The sequence below is a fragment of the Ochlerotatus camptorhynchus genome, unplaced genomic scaffold (assembly GCF_037179485.1).
Source record: "Ochlerotatus camptorhynchus isolate MF236.1 unplaced genomic scaffold, CSIRO-AGI_Acam_v1.1 ptg000139l, whole genome shotgun sequence".
Lineage (NCBI taxonomy): Eukaryota > Metazoa > Arthropoda > Insecta > Diptera > Culicidae > Ochlerotatus > Ochlerotatus camptorhynchus.
The window spans coordinates 2,290,298-2,309,846 of NW_027040629.1; the positions used below are offsets into that span (position 1 = coordinate 2,290,298).

The window sequence follows — 19,549 nt, forward strand, 5'->3', positions numbered from 1 at the left end:
ATGGCACTAACCGCTGTCGCTGTCGCTGTCGCACTATGTAAATTAGAAGACGTCTTTCTCTGCCGCTGCGTTGCGTTTGGTTGCCCTGCTGCCCCTGGTGTACATTGCACCGACATTGCACATAGTCATATGGAGCATGTAAGTTTACCAAATCAACGACACTTTTAGCTCCGCTTCGGATATGTGTATACATACCTACGACATATCTAAAGCGCCCACCACACGAGCAAAAATATTGTCAATACTCAAAAGTATTGTCAATAATATTTATGCAAATATTGATGATCAATATCGACGCAGAACCAAAAATGTTTGATTTCGTGTTTCAATATTTCCCTTACAATTTCAATTGTGTTTGACTACAGCAGTCAGCAGGGACCAGATACTGAGCCTGGGTCAGTAAAGTTGTCATTTATCTCGGAAAAGTCGATCGAATGTAACAAATGTATTGGGGAGCGGCCCTGTAATTTATGACCCAGGAAAAATGTTGATCGAAATATTGATGTGAAAATATTGACAGACGAATCTTTCGTCGTGTGGGGTGTACTTAAAGACGATGCAAAAAGCTATGACCGTGCCATCTCGATTCTGCTGCAGCTTAGCAGATTTGTAATGCAAATTTAGAAATTACCATTAGCTCTCAGCCAGATCCTCGTACATACCTAACCCTTATGACTGTGAATGCATTTGAGTTCACTTTCCAAACTGTACGTATGTGGAAGGGAGAGTGTTATTTATTGGAAAGCAGCATTCACATTTAATACACACTCCATTTACAAGTGAAAAGCGCTCAGTGTGGCTTTGTAAGGCGTTAATGTAGTTTTAAATGGGATTAGCTTTTAGCCTTTACTTTCTGAATAAACATTCACTGCAACATTGGTATTATTTTCAGCATTTAATTAGTATATCCACATTTTATAAAGTTTTTTCATGATGGCTTCTGAACACGAATTAATGTTTCCAGTTGAGCCTCCAAATGTTTTATTTTCATCTCGTAGTCCTGCGAAGAAGAAAAATCGAAACACAGAATGTGATTAAAAATATAAAAGACAATTGACTTAAAAGTAAGGAAGAGTTATAAAATCGCATGGGTTCTATTTCAATTCAAAGACATCAATATTCAAAGTTATACATTTTAGATCATCAAGGCAATAATAGGGTTTTACAACTAAATATAGACTATTAATCTTTCCTACATCAATCAAATACTAGCATAGCAAAGTTTTGGCCCAAAAGATGTCCATTGTCTGTCAATTAGCAAATCCACCCTATTCCAGTCGTACCCCTTGTAAAGCAGAATTAAATTGAACGTGAAATTGGAAAATGCATGTCCATCGGTGTTGTCCCCATTTAGTTACATACACCCACAACTTTACTGAATCTTTAGCATCGCTTCATGCTTAGAAATGCAGAACGGATGAACAAGGAAAATGGGCTTGGTATACTGGGAACAGGCCACAACCGTTTCAATGCGTTTTGTTCTGTGAAATTGCGTTTTATAGACGTATATATTGCTGAATCATGCTGTGTTGAAATAGGATGGGCTACTAGCAATTACAGAGATGGAACTGTATTTATCTCATTCTATTGATTGCTTTGATTTCTGCTCAAAAGATGATTTGTACACAAAGTTGCTAACAATATACGCACCTTAAGCATTCCATTATCTTCCTTTAAATAGCCAGCTGGAAAATTGTAACTTTTGTCAGAACGTACATTGCTGTAAATGGTGGCTGCTACAGCTCCAGTTGAGTCATAATACGATACCTGTAGATGAAAGATAAAATCAAGACATTCAAAGAACTGTCGATAAACCACGTGGACAATTTAGTGAGTAGGATGATTGCCAACGCCCCAAGTATGTAAATAACCATCAATTAGCACAGGCTACTGCCTACGAAGTGGATGGGGACTGAAATGCCATAAAATCTATTTACTGCTGAGCGACCAGCTTCTAAGGGAAGGTTCCAATATTACGTTCTGGCAATGCTTTAAACGTCATGTATGAGGTGAAGGAAAACTGCGAGATGAGGGGTGAGCGATATTCAAAAATACACTTTTTGTATAACGTTATATTGGGCCGTATGAATAAAAAGAGTTGACTTTACTTTCCCGTGCTTTTCTTACGGGAAAAGTAAAGTAAACGCTTTTATTCATACGACCTATTTGAACGGGCCCTAACAATAATGACAGCTCAAAGTGGTTGCTAATAGAGATGTGTAATCAGATCCAGATCCGTTTAGAAGATTCATGGTTCTTTTTTTTTCTCTGTTTTTGCTCAGATCGACTTTCAGAACTGGGCTGCTTAGTTTGAAAAAGTTGTTTAAATTTCTGTTACTATGATGCACATGAATGAAGCGTCATATATCATGCAAGTTTAAATTTTAGATCGTGTAAAGTTATGAGACATTCCATGAAATATTCCATCCATCTTTGGAAGCAACATTTCTTACATATTGCTAGTTTACGTGAAAAGGAAGTTTACATGCTTCAATTTTAGCATGCATGGATATTTACATCACCAGTAAAATTTAGATTTTTTTTGTCTGTGTGTCAGAAATGATAATTAAATTAAATTTTGAGACTCTGACCTCACGCTCGCTCTTAAGTTCTGCTTCATTTGTTTGTCTTCCTGCATTTGACAGCTCATTCCAGTTAGCCATCGGAGGTTAGCTGATCTGCCTTTTGTTCATCGATGATTCGATTGAGACGCATAATTTTCAAATTAAAACATTTCACTATAATGATATTGTTAAAAATATTTAAAGAAATACTTTCATATATATTTAATGACGAAATGTTCAAATTGAGCACACGTATTTGAACTGGGTTCGAGTGAACTGATGATCGATTCAAAAGATCCGGATCATTTATATGAATAAACCGGTTCTGAACCATTCACCTGAGGGATCCATTTTACCCATCTCTATAGTTGCAACCACACTCAACGTAATATGGCCGAAGGAAAAATCACTAAGCTCATTATTAACCAATGTGCTCTTCACACTGTGTACCAGCGCCATCGCTAATCTAGTCGTTTCTGAAACTCGCGATAACCTACTCAATGGCTTTCGTTTTACAGCAGTTGCTTCGCTTACCTATGCGAATGTGTTGGTGCGTGCGAATTGTTGCAGTGGAGCTTGATCTAGTATATCATTTGATGTGAACTCCAGCACGATCTGTCGAATCTAGAACATCAGATTTACATAAAAATGGAGTGTAAATTATGCAGATAAACTCTATGAATCTGTGTGGACATACTTCAGTACTAAGGGCATCGTATTAGTCGTAATCGATCTAGTAGATCAGGATTGTTAATCGATAACCGTCGATAACGTCAGCGTTAACATCTCCTATTGATCGGATATCGATTAACAGCCCTATAGTAGATCATTTGATATAAACTCCAAGGCGATTTGGATAACCTAGAACATCTTGTATACATCAAATGGATCGTAAATGATGTGTATCGACTTCTAAACTCTGATTGTACATATAAGGATACTGTATAAGTAATGGTTGATCTAGTAGATTATTTGGTCTGCAGTCGAGAACGGTTTGGAAAACCTAGAACATGTAAGATACATAGAAGTGAATCGTAATTGTTGCGCGTGGACTCTACGAATATGCTTGAAAATGTGCTGTTCACAGCAAAAAAATAATTTTGATATCACATCAAAGTGGATGCACTACAATCATGTCGAAAATTTCATGTAATTTTTATGACCACATAAATAAACAAATGCAGTAAAAGCAGCGTAATGTCAGTTCATGCATTGTATTAATGATATTTTTGTCCTTTTTAGCAAGTAATATTACACCATATTTTCGACATGATTGTAGTGCATCCACTTTGACGTGATATCAAAATTATTTTTTTGCTGTGTTGCTAATGGCGTTGTATCAGTCGCTAGATTTAGTAGTAGATCATTTAATCTTAACTCCAGAACGATTTAGAGAATCTAAAACATCTTATACACCTGGAATTGGAGCGTGAACGATGTACATCTGCTTGGGTATGTATCGTTGCTAAGGGCATTGTATCAGTCGAGATTGATCATTTGGTCTGAACTCCAATCCAGCACGATTTGGAGAATATAAACCATCTAATCTAATAGGGGAATTTACGTATTCTTGGCAACCTAAGCAGTGATCATCTTTCTATAGCTCTTTTCTCTAAGGAACGCACACATATGCAGTATTGGTTTGTTTACAATCTTTTGCTGCCAGCTGCTCTAACAATTTCAGTTGAAAGAATGGTCAAAAACTGTTTTGAAACGCTTTTACAAAGCTCCAACCTTCTCTAGGGAGAGCGACTATTGTGAGCAACATCTTTTCATTCGGCAACCTTTCTATTTGAGCTGCGTGTTAAACAGCTGTGATTTCATCGGCAACTCGAAATCATTTTCATTTTTCATTTTGCAACGTTTGGTGGGGCAATGGGAGCGAAAGTCAATCCAAAGCCGAGGATAAAGGACGGGTAATGGCTGAATAGTCTATGCGGACCACTTGAACGCCATGGGAAAAGGAAGGGATTGAAGAGGCCGGTTATTTAGGGGTTTTGAGGAATGTAAATGTAAATTCTAAATGTAAAGAAACCGAAAATCCATCTCCCACTGATTCATCCTTTCACATATATACCAAATTGATATTTTAAAGCAATAATCAAAATAAACAGACAATACATGAAAAAGCTAGTTGCCAGTTGCTTTAAAGGCTAGTTGCCTCCCTAAGCGGACCCTCCGCCTCCTAACTCTTCTGTTAATTCACTTAATGCTACTAGGCTGTCTAAATTTTCTTATTTAAGTTCGTTTGATGATTATGATATCTCTAGTCTAATTTAATAAATAATTGAAATCTCTAATCTACCTACCATGCTTTATTAAGTACCTGCACTTATGAATGTTATCTAAAATTTAACGTGTTTCAAGTTGTTTTTGACTTTGACCTATATTTAGTTCGTCCCAGGTGACACCCTTCAAGTGACTAAAATGCTTCACTTTGAAGTTAGTTTCTTATCTGATTTTTAAATTACATAGGGTATATGCTTCAACTACGCTCACACGTTTCTACTATTTTGCACCACAAAAATACGTATGGTTATGTCACAATAGAAGCACGCCACGGTGGAAATCCCGAGCCATAGTTCAAACACTTATCCCAAATCAAAATGAAGCACATATAAGATTAGTTGCAATACCATGTACAAAAATGGTGTTTAACATTGTTCCCTGAGTAATACCTAAATGAAAACAACAACGAAAGCTTGTCACGCAAGTAGCAGGGGCACCGTTGGGCACTTTCTGAAATATTTTAATAGTATAATTCCCTTGCAAACCCAAATAAATCTATCTGCGTAAAAATAAATAAAATAAGAGTGATTTGCGGCAAAACCCATCCAATCCAGCCAGTATCGCACCCAACGTCAGTGCCTATACGTAAGCGTACTACAACGCGGCTTTCAAATAAAGGAGTAACAAGTGTGATACTATCACTTCAGGCTAGAAGTTTGGTTCTCTTATGCAATGGTTCATCAGAGAGGGAAGCTCAGTAATCCTCATCGCATACTCATGACGCCATTCTGTCACGGCATGAGCCAACGATGCCGGACCTAAACCAACCGTCTCCAACGCTCCACTATGAAGCATAAGATTAGGCCCGCCCACCAACGTCCAGGTTAAAAAACTAGCCAAGGGGAGGGATTTCATCGGCAACTCGAAATCAGCAGCATTTTGTAGCGCGTGTGTTTCATTTGAAGAAAACCCTGCTAGATTGCTTTTTCTAAGTGGTAAAAATGTAATCAAATTGAAGCTGAAAGCCAATCGTTTGAATGCATTCAGTGAAGTGTTTTCGTAAGAAAATCCAGTGAAATCAGTGTTTCAATTTGAGTTGCCGAAAATAGTCTGTCATGCCGAAGCCATTCCTCTACATAAAACTGTACAGCAGTTCCAGTCCAAATAATTAAAAAAAAAAATGTATGGCTCTAACTCCTCCAATTTGCAAGAAACTTTGCGTAATTGTTTGTTAGGGACAATCATTCACATTCGGCCGGGTATTCGGTCATTTTGAAACTTGCAATTCGCGTATGCAACATTTTTCAATAAAATGTAGCACGAAAATATCACTTCTAATCGAAATGACGTCTGAGACAAAGTTGTAGGGAAAAATAAAGTCTTTCTATGAAAAATTAAGCAAAGAATTTTACTAAGCAATTTTGAAAAAAAATGTGTGAAAAATGTCCTTGTGCAATATTTTTGATTAATTTTTATAAGCTTATGCAAAATGCAAACATATGAAATATTGAAAACTTTCTTCGATTAAAAATTGACAAAAAGCGTAGAACAAGAACTTTTTGCCAAATTAGAACGTTTTTTTTATAATTTTGGCACAGAAATGAAAATTTGAGAAATCTTTTAATTTTGTCGAACCTTTTAATGGAATCCCTTTATGAAAAGCTTTTTGAGTGTGTTGATTTATTTCCTATTAATTCCGTTATAATTGCTAATATTTGAGACCTTTGAAATCATTTGCCGTACGAAAATTCCAAAACTATTGCTTTTAAAAAAAAAGCACAAATGTGAATGATTGCCCCTTAAAAACAAATATATTAACAATTTTTACAAAGGCGAACTTAAGAATTTAGCAAGCATAAAGTGCAAATACTCTTATAACCATATTCCATTTCTGAAGTAAAGATCTTCAGGAATAAATTCACGTGAGATAAACGTCACTAATCTCTATATCTCTGACTAACCTAAAAAATGTATGAAAGAAGATCTGTCAAAATGAGTTTGACATCGATTTGTTATGTATTTTCCTCGAATATTCACTAACACGCTCTCACATATCGCACCAATACAACCGGACGTGAAAATCTCTATTCCGCGTTGTTATTTAAAGTCTGTAGTTTCGTCAATAAATGACTGAGTTATGGTTTTTCAAACATAGCAAGTTTGGTGTTACAAATTTTACCGGAGTGTTAAAACAGCTGTGGCCAACCGATTTAAATCACTGAGCCAAAATCAAAAATATCACACTCGGTTATTTAAATCGTAAGCGTTCGGTTTTTACGCATTCAATCGCGTTCTACATCGATAAAGAAAATTGTTCGGCTGTTTCAGTTAATCCTTCATTTTTTCTTTCTACTGCTGTGAGTTCCGAGTCTACCAGCAGAGTCACTTGGTTGGAGGAATTACACTCGTTGGGAAATCTGTTTGTAAGTGAGGATGACTATTTTGTGTCTATGGTGCACACGCGAGTTAATGAATTTTCCTATGCTTGCACACACAGACGTTTTCCGATCTCGTCGAGTTGAGTCGATTGGTATATAACACTCGGATGGAAAGTCGGTTTTCAGAGGAAAAAAATAATGATGTTGGAATATGAAAATTTTGTATTGAAAAACATTGATTTCAATCATTTGTTTTTTATTGTTTTCATGGTTTGTAGATAAGGGCCGTAGAAAAATACGGGTCTAATATATTGCGATAGGGAAAAAAACCACAATTTTTTACGAAATTCTGAGAATATCGTTTTGCTATTTAATGCTGTATAAAGAATGATGATTTCACTAGAGCTAGCAATAAGGAGACTGAAAATGTAAGTTTTTATCAATATGATAGGTTTATAAAACTAAGAAATAAATAAAATTTCAGCTTTGTAGCAACCTCTTCGGAAGTTCGCTAAAGGAATCAGTGGTTTCCTTCGGAATAATCACAACAATGCTGATTTGGATTGCAAAAATGTAAATGCACAATAAATAATAATCGGCCCATAATTCCAAACAAAGCTAACACTGCACCAATCTTAACTGCCACCGAATAAATTTTATAGCAGTAATTAAAGCACGTAAGCAAATCAGTCATTGTTATTGCCGTCCGGTAGCTTCCTTCTTCATCCTCGGCAACAAAAGTGCCACTTTTAGTAACTTCGGCTGTATTTTACGCACGCAACCCTCAATCAAATTCTAACCCCATGTGTCAGCAGAGAACATTTATCGGCACACCCTATAAATCGGCATCGAAACCTAAATAAATCAGCCTAGATCGAAACTAGATGGATAAGGACAAGACCATTATATCACGGGGCCATGCGCTGAAGATGGACATGGCCTTTCCTGAGCTTCGCATCTGATACATCCCCCGAGATAAAAAGTCAGGTTCAGCAAACGCCCGCCCCAAAGCCATCTCGAAGGACGTATATAACACGGACCATCCCCATGCTTTAGGATAGATCCGTTATATTATGGCAATCACAGGAAATGCGCCACCACCTACCGACAACGGGTGGAGGGAGGCGAGAGTGAAAACATGAAAGGAAACGGAACAAATTTTATTACCCGTTCAATATCCTCGTAGAGCCTTTGCTTCTGACGTTCCAGCTGTTGAATTGCCTGCTGGTATCGTTGGTCCAAAGATCGATCGTCCACTAATTTCGCATTTGTATCGTACCGTTTTGCCAGCAGTTCCATCTCCCGCAATTTCATGTCCTCTTCGGCAAACATGAGATCGATTTCTTCGCAGTGTCTCTGTAATGATATGGAGAGTGGCGAGAGAGTCAATTGAATTATCGAATGGCATTGGTAAACATTAGAAGCAGCGCAATTGTCACGCGTTCGTAGGCTGTATGCTGCATTTTGCTTTTCCCTTATATTTAGAACTCGAAATCTACTACTATTCGAATCAAAATTGTTGTTGTTAGTCGATGCAACGATGTGTAATTTTGTTTTGTATGTTGTGTTCTGAAAATAAACTGAAAATTTTGAGCAGAAACTTATATATTTTTAGTTGATTCTATAGTTCTGCCCATAAACGCATAACAGTCCCATTTGGAAAAAAAACAGCAAGCCAGCTTTCATGGTATTTTATGGCTGGGACAACCAAGTTTTGATATTTTTGGACATATTTAGATAGGTAGAATCGATTACAGTAGATAAATGATTTTATCCAATTCGAATTCACATGAGATTGTTATGTTTATGGGCAGAGTTCAAACTACGTTGAAAATCATTCAATTTTTTATAGAAATCCGGAAGCATTTGTTTGGTATCATTAAACGTTTAATTTAAGTTCCACGAGAACAAAGCTTCTACGTAAATTTTTCATATCTGAAAAATAATGGATACTAACAACTATGTAGGTACCTATCAAAAATATAGAAATCGGAATCGAGGTAAAACATAATATTATGCATCGTATACCTCTCTTCAAACAAATTCCTATGAATTCGACTAAAAAGAGAAACTCATCATTTTTTAAGGCCCGTGGCATCATCTGGAGCTGCAACTAAGGGGCTGTTGATAAACCACGTAGACACTTCAACGGGTGGTGAATGTCAACGGTCCATACAAATTTCCAAAAATGGACGACTGTCTACGAGGCGGGAGGAGGAGTTTAAAACCTCTTAAAAACGGTCTACGTAGCTTATGAGCAGCCCCTAATGTGAGAATGATGCAGGCAAATTTCCTACCTATCCAATTTTCTTACCTCCTGCTGCAACGTTTTCAGCAATGTCTCGAGCTCGCATTCACGGGCAGCAGCACTCTTCCGCAGCAACACATTCCTCGACTCTGTCAGGACTTCATTCTCTCGTTCCCGTAATTGTTTCTTGTGCAGTAACAGTAGCTTCCGCTGCATCTCGATCCGTTGCTCCTCGCTCGTCAGAGCCTCTTCGTACTTCCTCTCAACCTCTGCAAAGGAGAGTCAAATTTATCATCTTCAGGACCATGCCACTACTCGTTTTCTCATCTTGAAATCAAACTCTTTATCAGGCGACCAGAGTGCACAAAAAATCGAACCACAGTATAATTTATTCTTCATTTAAAATTCCTGATACCGTAATAGTAACATAAAGTCATTACCCAATCAATTTTGCTTAATGAAAACACAACGAATACCGGATGTAAGAAGCATGCAAAAAGGATTTTCCAAGCCAATAATTTTCATCTCGCATTATGATAATTTTTCATTGCTCTCCGTGCACATATGCTATAGCTATATATCGTTCAAAATGCTCCGAGCACTGTTCGAAGTTGACGATAGATAACCGGATATTAATTTATGTCTCCATATCCAACTAGCAGTCGGTTCGAATCCATTATGCATATATCCATAGAACAAACAAAAAAAAACGATCATAACTTCATGGTAACATATATACAGATTATGCGGCAATAAGGATGCCATTCATTGCCTTACATATCGTTCCATGCAAATTATCATCATCTTTGTCGTCTTCGGTATAATAACAGTACACCAAACCCTTTTTTACACGGTCTTATTTTATTTTATGTTTTCCGTTGTTCAACTAAAAGCAAGTTTGATTCAACTGGTGTTGAAAAATCAGAAAGCGGCGCCGGTGGTGTAGTGGTAAGCGTGAAAACCTCTCACCCCAACCGGCCTGGGTTCTGAGGCATAACATCTTTGATCACGCCTTCCTTCGGAAGGGAAGTAAAGCCGTTGGTCCCGGTTCATGAGTTGATGGGTCGATAAGTAGTGTCCAGGTGTGAGAGCTGCCTCCCAGGCGTCGGTAGTATTGGTGCTCAGTACGGAAAACAAGATCGACGGAAAACAAATCAAGGAAAAAAAAATCAGAAAATAAAATCAGTAAAAAATATTTTGAAAATTGTAGAGTATTTTGCGTAATCCAGCAACGTAACTAGAAGTTTACCTGACGAGCGAACTTAATGGCAAATCTCATTTCGAGCAGGTATTTAAAGGAAAAGCATGCTAGAGGCCATAGGCGTAGCCAAGAGAAGAGGCAAGGGGGCGCAACTGCCCTCCTAACTCAGTCGCAAAATATATATTTTTTAGATTTCATGTATCTAGAAAAAAGTATAAATTTTTAGTTTAACTGGTTTTTGTCAACTTTTTGTTTATTGTTTATCCTCCACATTTGTTTTAGTTTCCGAATCGGATGGAAGTTAGATTCATTATTTCGGAAAACTCGAAAAAAAACTACAATTTTTTTCCTGATAATTACAGATCACGAAAATCCTCATGATTCTTGGTTTTTAAGATTGAGAATTATTATTCAGATTTTAAATTTTTTTTAAATATTTTCTTCTTTAAATCCAGTTTGTAACTTTGAATTTTTTTTTCTTTTCCATGAAACTCCAATGACTCTTAAACATTCCCAAGAATCTGACACATTGAAATATTTTCAAAGTTCTTATAATAAGACAATGTTGGCTAAAATTACCGAATTTCGGTGATTTCATTTCAACTCAACGAAAACGGTAAAAAAAATTACCGGCAGATCTGTAAATCAGCTTCATCACTGACTTCGGTGAAATATTTTACTGAAGTTTCGGTAAACAAACCGTTCCATTACCGAGTTCGGTAGTTTTCACAGCGAGAAACGTCAAATTCACCATATTCTGATTTTCGACCTTCTTAAAAAAAAATTGTAAGTGAAAATTTGTGAAAAATAAAAAGTTCAATTATGGAGGCTGTTATGGACCAGCTGCAACACCAAGATGAGCGAATCGTAGATATTTTCCGTAAGTAATAATATTTCGTTATCTAAATAAATACCCATTGTTACAGATACCGGAAAACACAATTTTTGATTGTACATATCAGAAATGTGATGCAAGATATAGAAACTTCTATTCTTTAAAACGCCATATAATTGAAAAGCATCCACTTGAAAGCTTTGTTCCAGCCGGAAGTATCACGAAGGGAAACGATCCACTCGGGGAAACCCTTTTCATCGGCCATGAAATGCCTACTCAATGCGATGAAGCAAGTTCTACCCGTGAATCAGAGACATCATTGAATGAACTCAAAAAAATTATTCATCTGAGTATTTGTATTTAATTTGTATAATTGATAAAACCCGAAAAACACCTTGAAACAATATTTAAGTGAATTAAATTTAAGTCGGTAGACTTTTTAAAAAATTACAGATCTTTCGGTAATTTTTATTTTTCATATCGACTCCAAAATTACAGTTCTCCGGTAAAATCAATTACAAATCAAGCTTGTTTTTTCGGTAAACGTTACCGATCGTTCGGTAAATTTGACAGCTAATTTTGCTGATTCAGTTTACAGATTTTTCGGTAATGTTCTCGATTACCGAACACATTACCGACCGTTCAGCTGTTGAGAATTCGGTAAATGAATTACCGAAGTCGGTAATTTTTTCTAAGTGTGTAGGATTCTAAAGAATCTTTAAGCCCGAGAGATAATTTCAATGTTCTGAGAAAATTTTCAGGTGTTTTCATGTTTTCTGATGAAAGTTTCAAGAAAATTATTAGCAAACTTCAATAGCAGGTCGGAGGTGAATTTCAAAAGGTTTCTGAAGAAATTACCAAAGGAACTGTAATGCATATAACAAGAGTATTTTAAACATAGAATAAACTGAGAATACCAACAATACTGTAGAGTGAATTACAAAAAAATTCAGTAGATGGTGGAAGTTTGAAGGGAATTCAAATTAGAATCCAAATTGTTTCTAGCGTGTCAAAAATTTTAATATATATTTTTTAAATCATCACAATTGGATGGAAAACAAAATGAAATTGTCCATTTGTGCGACTTTTGTGTTAAACTTTATTCCATGATGGTCTGATGGTCTGTAACCAGTGGTTCCAAATTATTACTTGTAGGCTCCTCCACAAACTTATAACCGTATAAAACGAATACGCCCTTCAGATTAAACTAGCACATTCACTTAATGATTGGTAACAGTGGCACTCACTTGTTGGCTTGCGAGTGTGTGAGCCTGTTCCACTTCCACGAGTACCGATATGAGTGCGATTCTGTTATAACAGTTTGAGCGGGCAAAACATATCCCAGCCCTATTAGTACCTGAGCTCATCCACAGATGGCGCGTATGGTTTTGATAGCAAGGTGTTTCACAACACAAAACATAAATGTCAAGTGGAATGTTCTAGATTAAGGACATTATTTTAAAATTTATATACATAGCTCAGCTTCTAGATCTTTTTCCAACTTATCCTAGAACGGAGTAGAAGTGCGCGCGTGTGTAAGAGTACATCAGAGGTAGTGAATTAAAAAACCGCATGGTGAAAACGTGTTAATTTCAGTGTTTATCTCTTCTTATTTTTTGTAGCCTCGTGTTAGTATACGATAAAAGAGTGAAGTTAATTAACCGTTAAGTAAAATTTTTACCGACCACTCTCAGTTGAACCAACAGAAACCAGGAAAACTATGAGAAAAATCCTGATGAATGTGGGCGTCTTAGTACCTAATACCTGTATAATGAGAGAGAGAGAAGGATTAGTAATTTCCATTTAATTCCACTACCTTATTTGCTTATCCTTGACAGATACGCGTATTTCGTCTACAATGTGCAGACTTGTAGACGAAATACGCGTATCTGTCAAGGATAAGCAAATAAGGTAGTGGAATTAAATGGAAATTAATAATCCTTCTCTCTCTCATTATATATGAGAAAAAGGTAATTTAGTTTGTAAGATTGTGAAAGCTATGCTGGTTTAGAAGAGTGACGTCACTGGGGAATAATGCTGGTTGTTAGGTCCAAAGGGCCTTTTTCTTTTATTTTGCGGTCTAATCTGACAGGAAAGTGTCCGGTGAGTGGAACGATGGTGCTTCGTGGTCCGCGAAGAGGCTGGGTGTTTCCGACGTCTCGGAAGGCCGCCATTGTGATTATTGCCACATCGAGAGGCAGTGACCGCCCCCCAAAAGCCACATCCGCCATCATTAAAACTACCCGTCCACCATCGTAGATCCACCGTAACCAAAGCCACCGTCCCGAGTAGCACACTTTCATCACAATAAGTTACAGCAACTTGTTTATGACTGATCCGTATATAAGTCGTATATAAGTTTCTACAATTAATCATGTTTTGTTGTTTTTTACATCATCCACATCCAGAGGGCCAGTCACTTTCGAATGTATGGGAATGGTAGGAAACCATTTGGAAATGCATGAAAATTTTCAGTTTTTATTCATTATCGTCTTTATGGGCAGTTTTAGATGCACAAAATTTGCACGAGTACATTACTATGGTGATAAGGTAAAAACTCGTTTATTTGTTTCCTTCTGTGAAAGTATGTTTAGTCACAAATCGTGGATTTTCTGATATTCTCCATACTGCAAAAATGATTTTCCTACCACTGAAGGGGCGACATCTCTCGGATCTTCAGTATAGCTACTACTCAAATCATATAATTAATTGATTTGAAACAAGTGTGCTACAAGGGGTGTGTTCAACGCTAGTGTTACCGGGTTGAATCTAGTTACCGGCTATCATCGGCTGCTGCCGTCCGCCACCACCACCTTCACCATCACACCACCAAAATTGTCATCCATCATGGTCAACCACCGTTATCATCGCCAGCACGACCAACCCTAATCAGCATCACCAACAGTATCATCACCAGCGTAAACGTGGACTCCGGTCCGAAAATAAAGCATGCAAGTACCCTAAATTGTGACGTCATGAAATATAAAATGAAAAAGTAGCTTCAGTGGTAGTCTGTTATTCAAAAGAGCAGCTCTGGTTAACATATTTTCACTATTTTCGTAATTCCGTCTGAAACCAGGTTCACAAGGGAACCGTCAGGCCTCGCCTTTCTAGTGATACGAGTTAAAATTCCGTCTTCCGGAGTGTTGAGCATTCATTCAAGCGAGTTCTGGTGTTACCTTCTCTATGCCAGGCAAACGACATCTGTGGTTGAATATTATTATCTTTGTTGCTCCTGTTAATTTGTAATTCAAAAATAATCATAAGTGCCAATTTTTGTTTTTATCTAATCCTAACCCATACTTTAAGAAATATCTAAAATAAAATGTTTCTAATAAATGTTCAAGTTATTATAATGGTGATTATTGAAAAACTATTATCGAATAAAATGGTAAATATCTACCAAAACTAAGTTTTCAAACATAATTTTGTAAGTTGTTAAAGATAAATAGATGAGATGAGGAATTGAGAATCTCTTCGATAAAAATAAGAAACCTTTAAGTATTGAAGTTCACCAAATTGTAGAATATTAAAATCCTTTTCATGCAAAAAAAAACGTACAAAATCTTTATAATTATACGTTTATTGAACATTTTAATAAATTAGGGATACATAAGATCTTTTATCATTTATTGTCGGAGTCACAAAATATTATAAAATTTTCTAAATACTAATCGATTAGCTATGATTATATGGACAACATTAAAGGGACTATTAATGCAAGGGTTTGTCATTGGTTCTTGGTTAAAAAAAAAACATATCTTCAAAATGCTCAACATTTACCGAAGCAGGAAAAATTTAAAATCATATTAGACTAAAATAGGGCGCACGCTCGATCCAGTTTGGGATACATTATTGACTGCTTTCAAAAAGGTAATTTCATTTGACTTGCTTCATCAGGGCTTAAACAATCGTCACGTCGGTCATAGCTTGTTATGATAGCCTGAAAGATCTTCAGTTGCAGTGGCTTGCTTACTGAGCAGAAAAACGCGGTCCCAAGTCCTTTCATATTAAAGATATTTATGGTCAAATCGCTTGTTTATCATGTATTTTGCAGAACTTGTCGTCGTCGGTGCCAGGTTTGAAAGGTCACAACAACTCGAGTAACGGTATGATGTGATATGAGGGGCTCGGTGGCTTTAGAGCGACCATTTTTGCTTACTGAGCCTAATCTCAGCCCCATCCACATTCAAGATTCGTGAATCGTTTTATTTGTTAATATGACTACATGGTAATAACAGCAAATCAATGATTAAAAAATAGCTCGTTTGCCTATTGGCAAACGATTTTGCTTACTGAGCAGAAGATCGTGGGTTCAATCCCAAGCTTCTTCGTGTTATATGATCGTTAGGACATCAACTCAGCTTATCGTTTACCAAAACGAACCCTGCTGCAAACCCAACCCAACCCTTTTACCAAACATCCCAGTGATTCCTCGTCGAAGTGCAGAGGACTCCTCGGCTTCCATCAAAACGAGTGTCACGTCAACACATTCCTACCCATTCCTTTCTTGACCTGCGTTCGGGCGCAGCCGACGCTGGTATTTCCTAGGTTAAGATCACCAGTATTTACACATTGAGGATGAATGCTAGCCCCAAACATCGTCTATTGGTTCTCTGTGTATTTACAGCTGATCTGGCCATAACAGAGTAGCAACCGTGCTCATGCTCAGAAAAGGCAAAACACACGAACATTCTATCACATTATTCACTCATTTATGAATTGGCGCTAACCAAACCTTTAACTTACATAATCTAAGCTTTAAAAAGAGTAGTTGATATTGTGTCCCAGCTTGCCACCTTCTCCCCTATACGCAGTCGAAAATTTACTCTATTTACAAAGAGTTAAACAAGTGCTATAACTGTGTAAGAAATGCACCTAGCCACATACTGCCTTCAGCAAAAACATGTAGATTTAGTGTGTTTATATTTGTCGATAACATTATTTGTTCATGTGATTATTGTCAACCAGTAACTAATTATCTGCAGAAGGTCGGCTCAATTGGTTGAAGGACGGCAGAGATATAGATACGGTGCCACCCACCGCATAAATGGAGGGATTACTGTATGAAATCTACACTTACATTTCTTCTGTATGCTATTTATTTTGCGTGTACTGAAAAATATGTTCTTATAATTTTCAAACACCCTATATAATCCCAAACACAGTGAATAGTGCATTGCTTGCATTCCCCAATATTAATTGCAACAGTTCTTCTCACCCTTCATCCGTTTGTCATGTTCCTCTTGAATGGAGTTTTCCACCATTCGGTCCTTCAGCATGTGCTCCAATTTTTCCATTTCGACTATTTTGTCTTCCAATCGGCGTTGTTCCATTTTCAAACAGTTCAACTCGTCAGCTCTAATGTCGACCAGCTGTTTCGGAAAGTTGTTGAATTTGCTGTACGTGCTTCTGACTGGCTTCTCATCACGATTTAGAAGCTGATTGGGTCCATAACGTTGGTATGGTTTATGGCGCCCGTCTAAATTAGAGCTTTTGGCCTCTTCTGTAATACCGCTGAGTGATACGAACGATTTCATGTAGTACGCGGGATGAATGCCTTCCGCGCATCGTTCCGCTATATCGTAAGTCCTTTTCAACAGCCTGTTGATGTCTATCAGGGATGGTTCACGAAAAAACGCTTCAACATCCTTTTCAGTGGCGCAATTCATGATAGTCGTTCTGTGGGCAGCGTTGTACGCAACAATAAAAAACAACATAAAATAGGTTTCGTTCGAAAGTATGTGATCCCACAGACGAGTCCATTGATTGGCATCAAAGTTTTCCGCAAAAGCCGTTTCCATCAACGTCAGGGCATAGACTCGGGAAGATATATTGCCCGAACGATAAAAATTCATCAGCTTCGGCTCATACTCGCACAGAATGTTCTCTATCATTCCCAAATAATTAAACGGTTCCAGTGGAGCAAACTCGAACCACAACTGACACTGGTTTAGAAACACCGTGGCAACGGTTTCGAAACACGTAAGCGAATCATTCGGATACAGTAGAACGAAGGGATGCACGAAAAATGGCACAAAATCGCACTGAGCAAAAACCGCTGACCAGTGAGCCAGACAGGAAACTAGTTTTTTCATGTTCCGAACCGTACGTCCTTCGAAGCCGGAAAATTTGCGATCGTAATCCGCCACACAAGTATGGTGTCCCTGCAGTAGCAACGCATTGAAGCAATCGGCATTGTGTGGCAGTTCGAGCAGAGTACGCCAAATGGTGGAACGATGCTTCTCCGGATATTCGCCAAACTCTTTCAAAATAGGAAGCAGTCTGTTTTTGACCAATGTTTTCGATATCTGAAATGGTAAAAAAAGCATACCGAATGTAATTGGATATCTTCTACTTCATCATCTTCTGATATACAAACTTAGCGTTCAGACTCATATGGGTCTATCTGCAATGATCGATTGATTCGATTCTCTTCGTTGATAGTCTCTTTTGTTAATGACGCGGCTTCACTTATCTGGTAAAGATAAAATCGATGAAGAGAATCGATCATCGCAGATAGGCCTTTATGATTCTGAACGCTAGAAATACAAGTTTGTCCGTAACACAAATATTCTTCTTTTTCAGTTGGACCGACCAACAATGAAATGATACACGGGAAATGAGTAGGTACATGAGCAAAACAGTAGAGGAAAAGTAAAATTTTAAAGTTTTTATAATAATAAAAATTAAAATTAATAACAGGTGACTGGGTGAACAAATTATGTCATTGAATAGTGAAATGTGAGTTAGCATAGAATTATATGCTGATAACGATTAAAAATGCACTGAGACATTGTGCGGCCAATGCTTAAAGGGTGTATTCGATAAAAATGACACACACATATTTACTCACCAAAATTAAACCGATTATTGGATTTTCTTGAAATTTTCAGGGAATGAAAACTACTAATGAGTTATGATTTACAAAATTTGTAAATTTGTTTGACGGAAGTCGGCCTTGACGTTAGTTTTGTCATCCATCACGATGCAACACGATTTGGTTAACAACTTCGTGTGAAGTTTCATGGGCGCGGGTTTTCGCAGTGATGTTTTGCTTTTCATTCCGGTTGGGGGCTTTTTGCACCTTGTAAACATGTAATCCAGCACGATTCATGGTTTTCTGCACAAAACCGACTGACACCTTGGACTTTTTAGCGACATCTCGAATTGACATGTTTGGATGGTTCTTGAACTATTGCACCACTTTCCAGGCCATTTTACTGTCCACTTTTACGACAACTCCCGTCCTTCCTTCGGCTACTCAGATGCTCGGTAAAGGTACCTATCACACGAGACACAGTTGTATTTGCAATTCCAAGCCATCGGTGGGACGCCTCTGGATATTGATTCTAAGTGTACACAATTTTTTCCTAGACTAAATTCCCGCACCTTGGACTTAACGCTACCAATCAAATCCTGTGCAACACTTACTCCATCTTTCTTACACACTTTCATCCACTCTTTCTTCAAATCCTTGTCGTTTTTGAAGACATTCCCTGTTTTCCGGAGCTTGCCCTTCATAATCGGCCAGAATTTTTCTATTGGGTGAAGTTCTGCCGAGTTTGGCAGATTTGCCTCCTTCGGCACAAAAACAACATCGTTGGCTTCGTTCCACTCCATCACCGGTTTCGCGTATTGGCACAATGCCAGATCCGGCCAAAACAGAGTGTCATCTTCGTAGAACCGGAGGAAGAACAGCAGGCGCTTCTGGAGGCATTCTTATTTATATATTTGCTCAATTTGCCGCACCCACAGATCGCCTGCCACACTGGCAATTTTGTTTACCTTCTTCTTCCGGAACTTCTCCGGAACATCCAGGTGGGACTTGCCGATGAAAAACTCCAGGTTGGGGATCTGCTTGGCGTCCGCCATTACGATACATTTCGGCTGCACAAACAACTCGCGGTACAGCTTCCTGGCGCGGGATTTGGCCACCGTATTCTGTTTATCGGTTCAGTTAGACGCCTTCATTACCTTTAAGACATGAAGTCCGGCCCGCTTCATTGTCTGCTGGATGAACCAGACGGAAGAATTGAGCTTCTTGGCCACGTCCCGAATCGAAAGGTTCGGATTGCGCTTGAAGCGATCCCT

At 37.8% G+C, this 19,549-nt stretch overlaps 1 protein-coding gene across 1 annotated transcript in view; it reads right to left on the reverse strand.

The window, feature by feature from the left end:
* Positions 1-928: 928 nt before the first annotated feature.
* The window catches only part of LOC135700568 (TBC1 domain family member 31), a 48,740-nt gene continuing 30,119 nt past the window's right edge, over positions 929-19,549 (reverse strand). Inside the window, exons 5-9 of the mRNA XM_065221096.1 lie at positions 16,677-17,766; positions 9,486-9,688; positions 8,339-8,527; positions 1,651-1,767; positions 929-1,000 (exon numbers count right to left, since the gene is read on the reverse strand). Of these exons, the coding sequence (XP_065077168.1) occupies positions 929-1,000; positions 1,651-1,767; positions 8,339-8,527; positions 9,486-9,688; positions 16,677-17,766 (1,671 nt within the window). The remainder of the gene's footprint in view (positions 1,001-1,650; positions 1,768-8,338; positions 8,528-9,485; positions 9,689-16,676; positions 17,767-19,549) is intronic.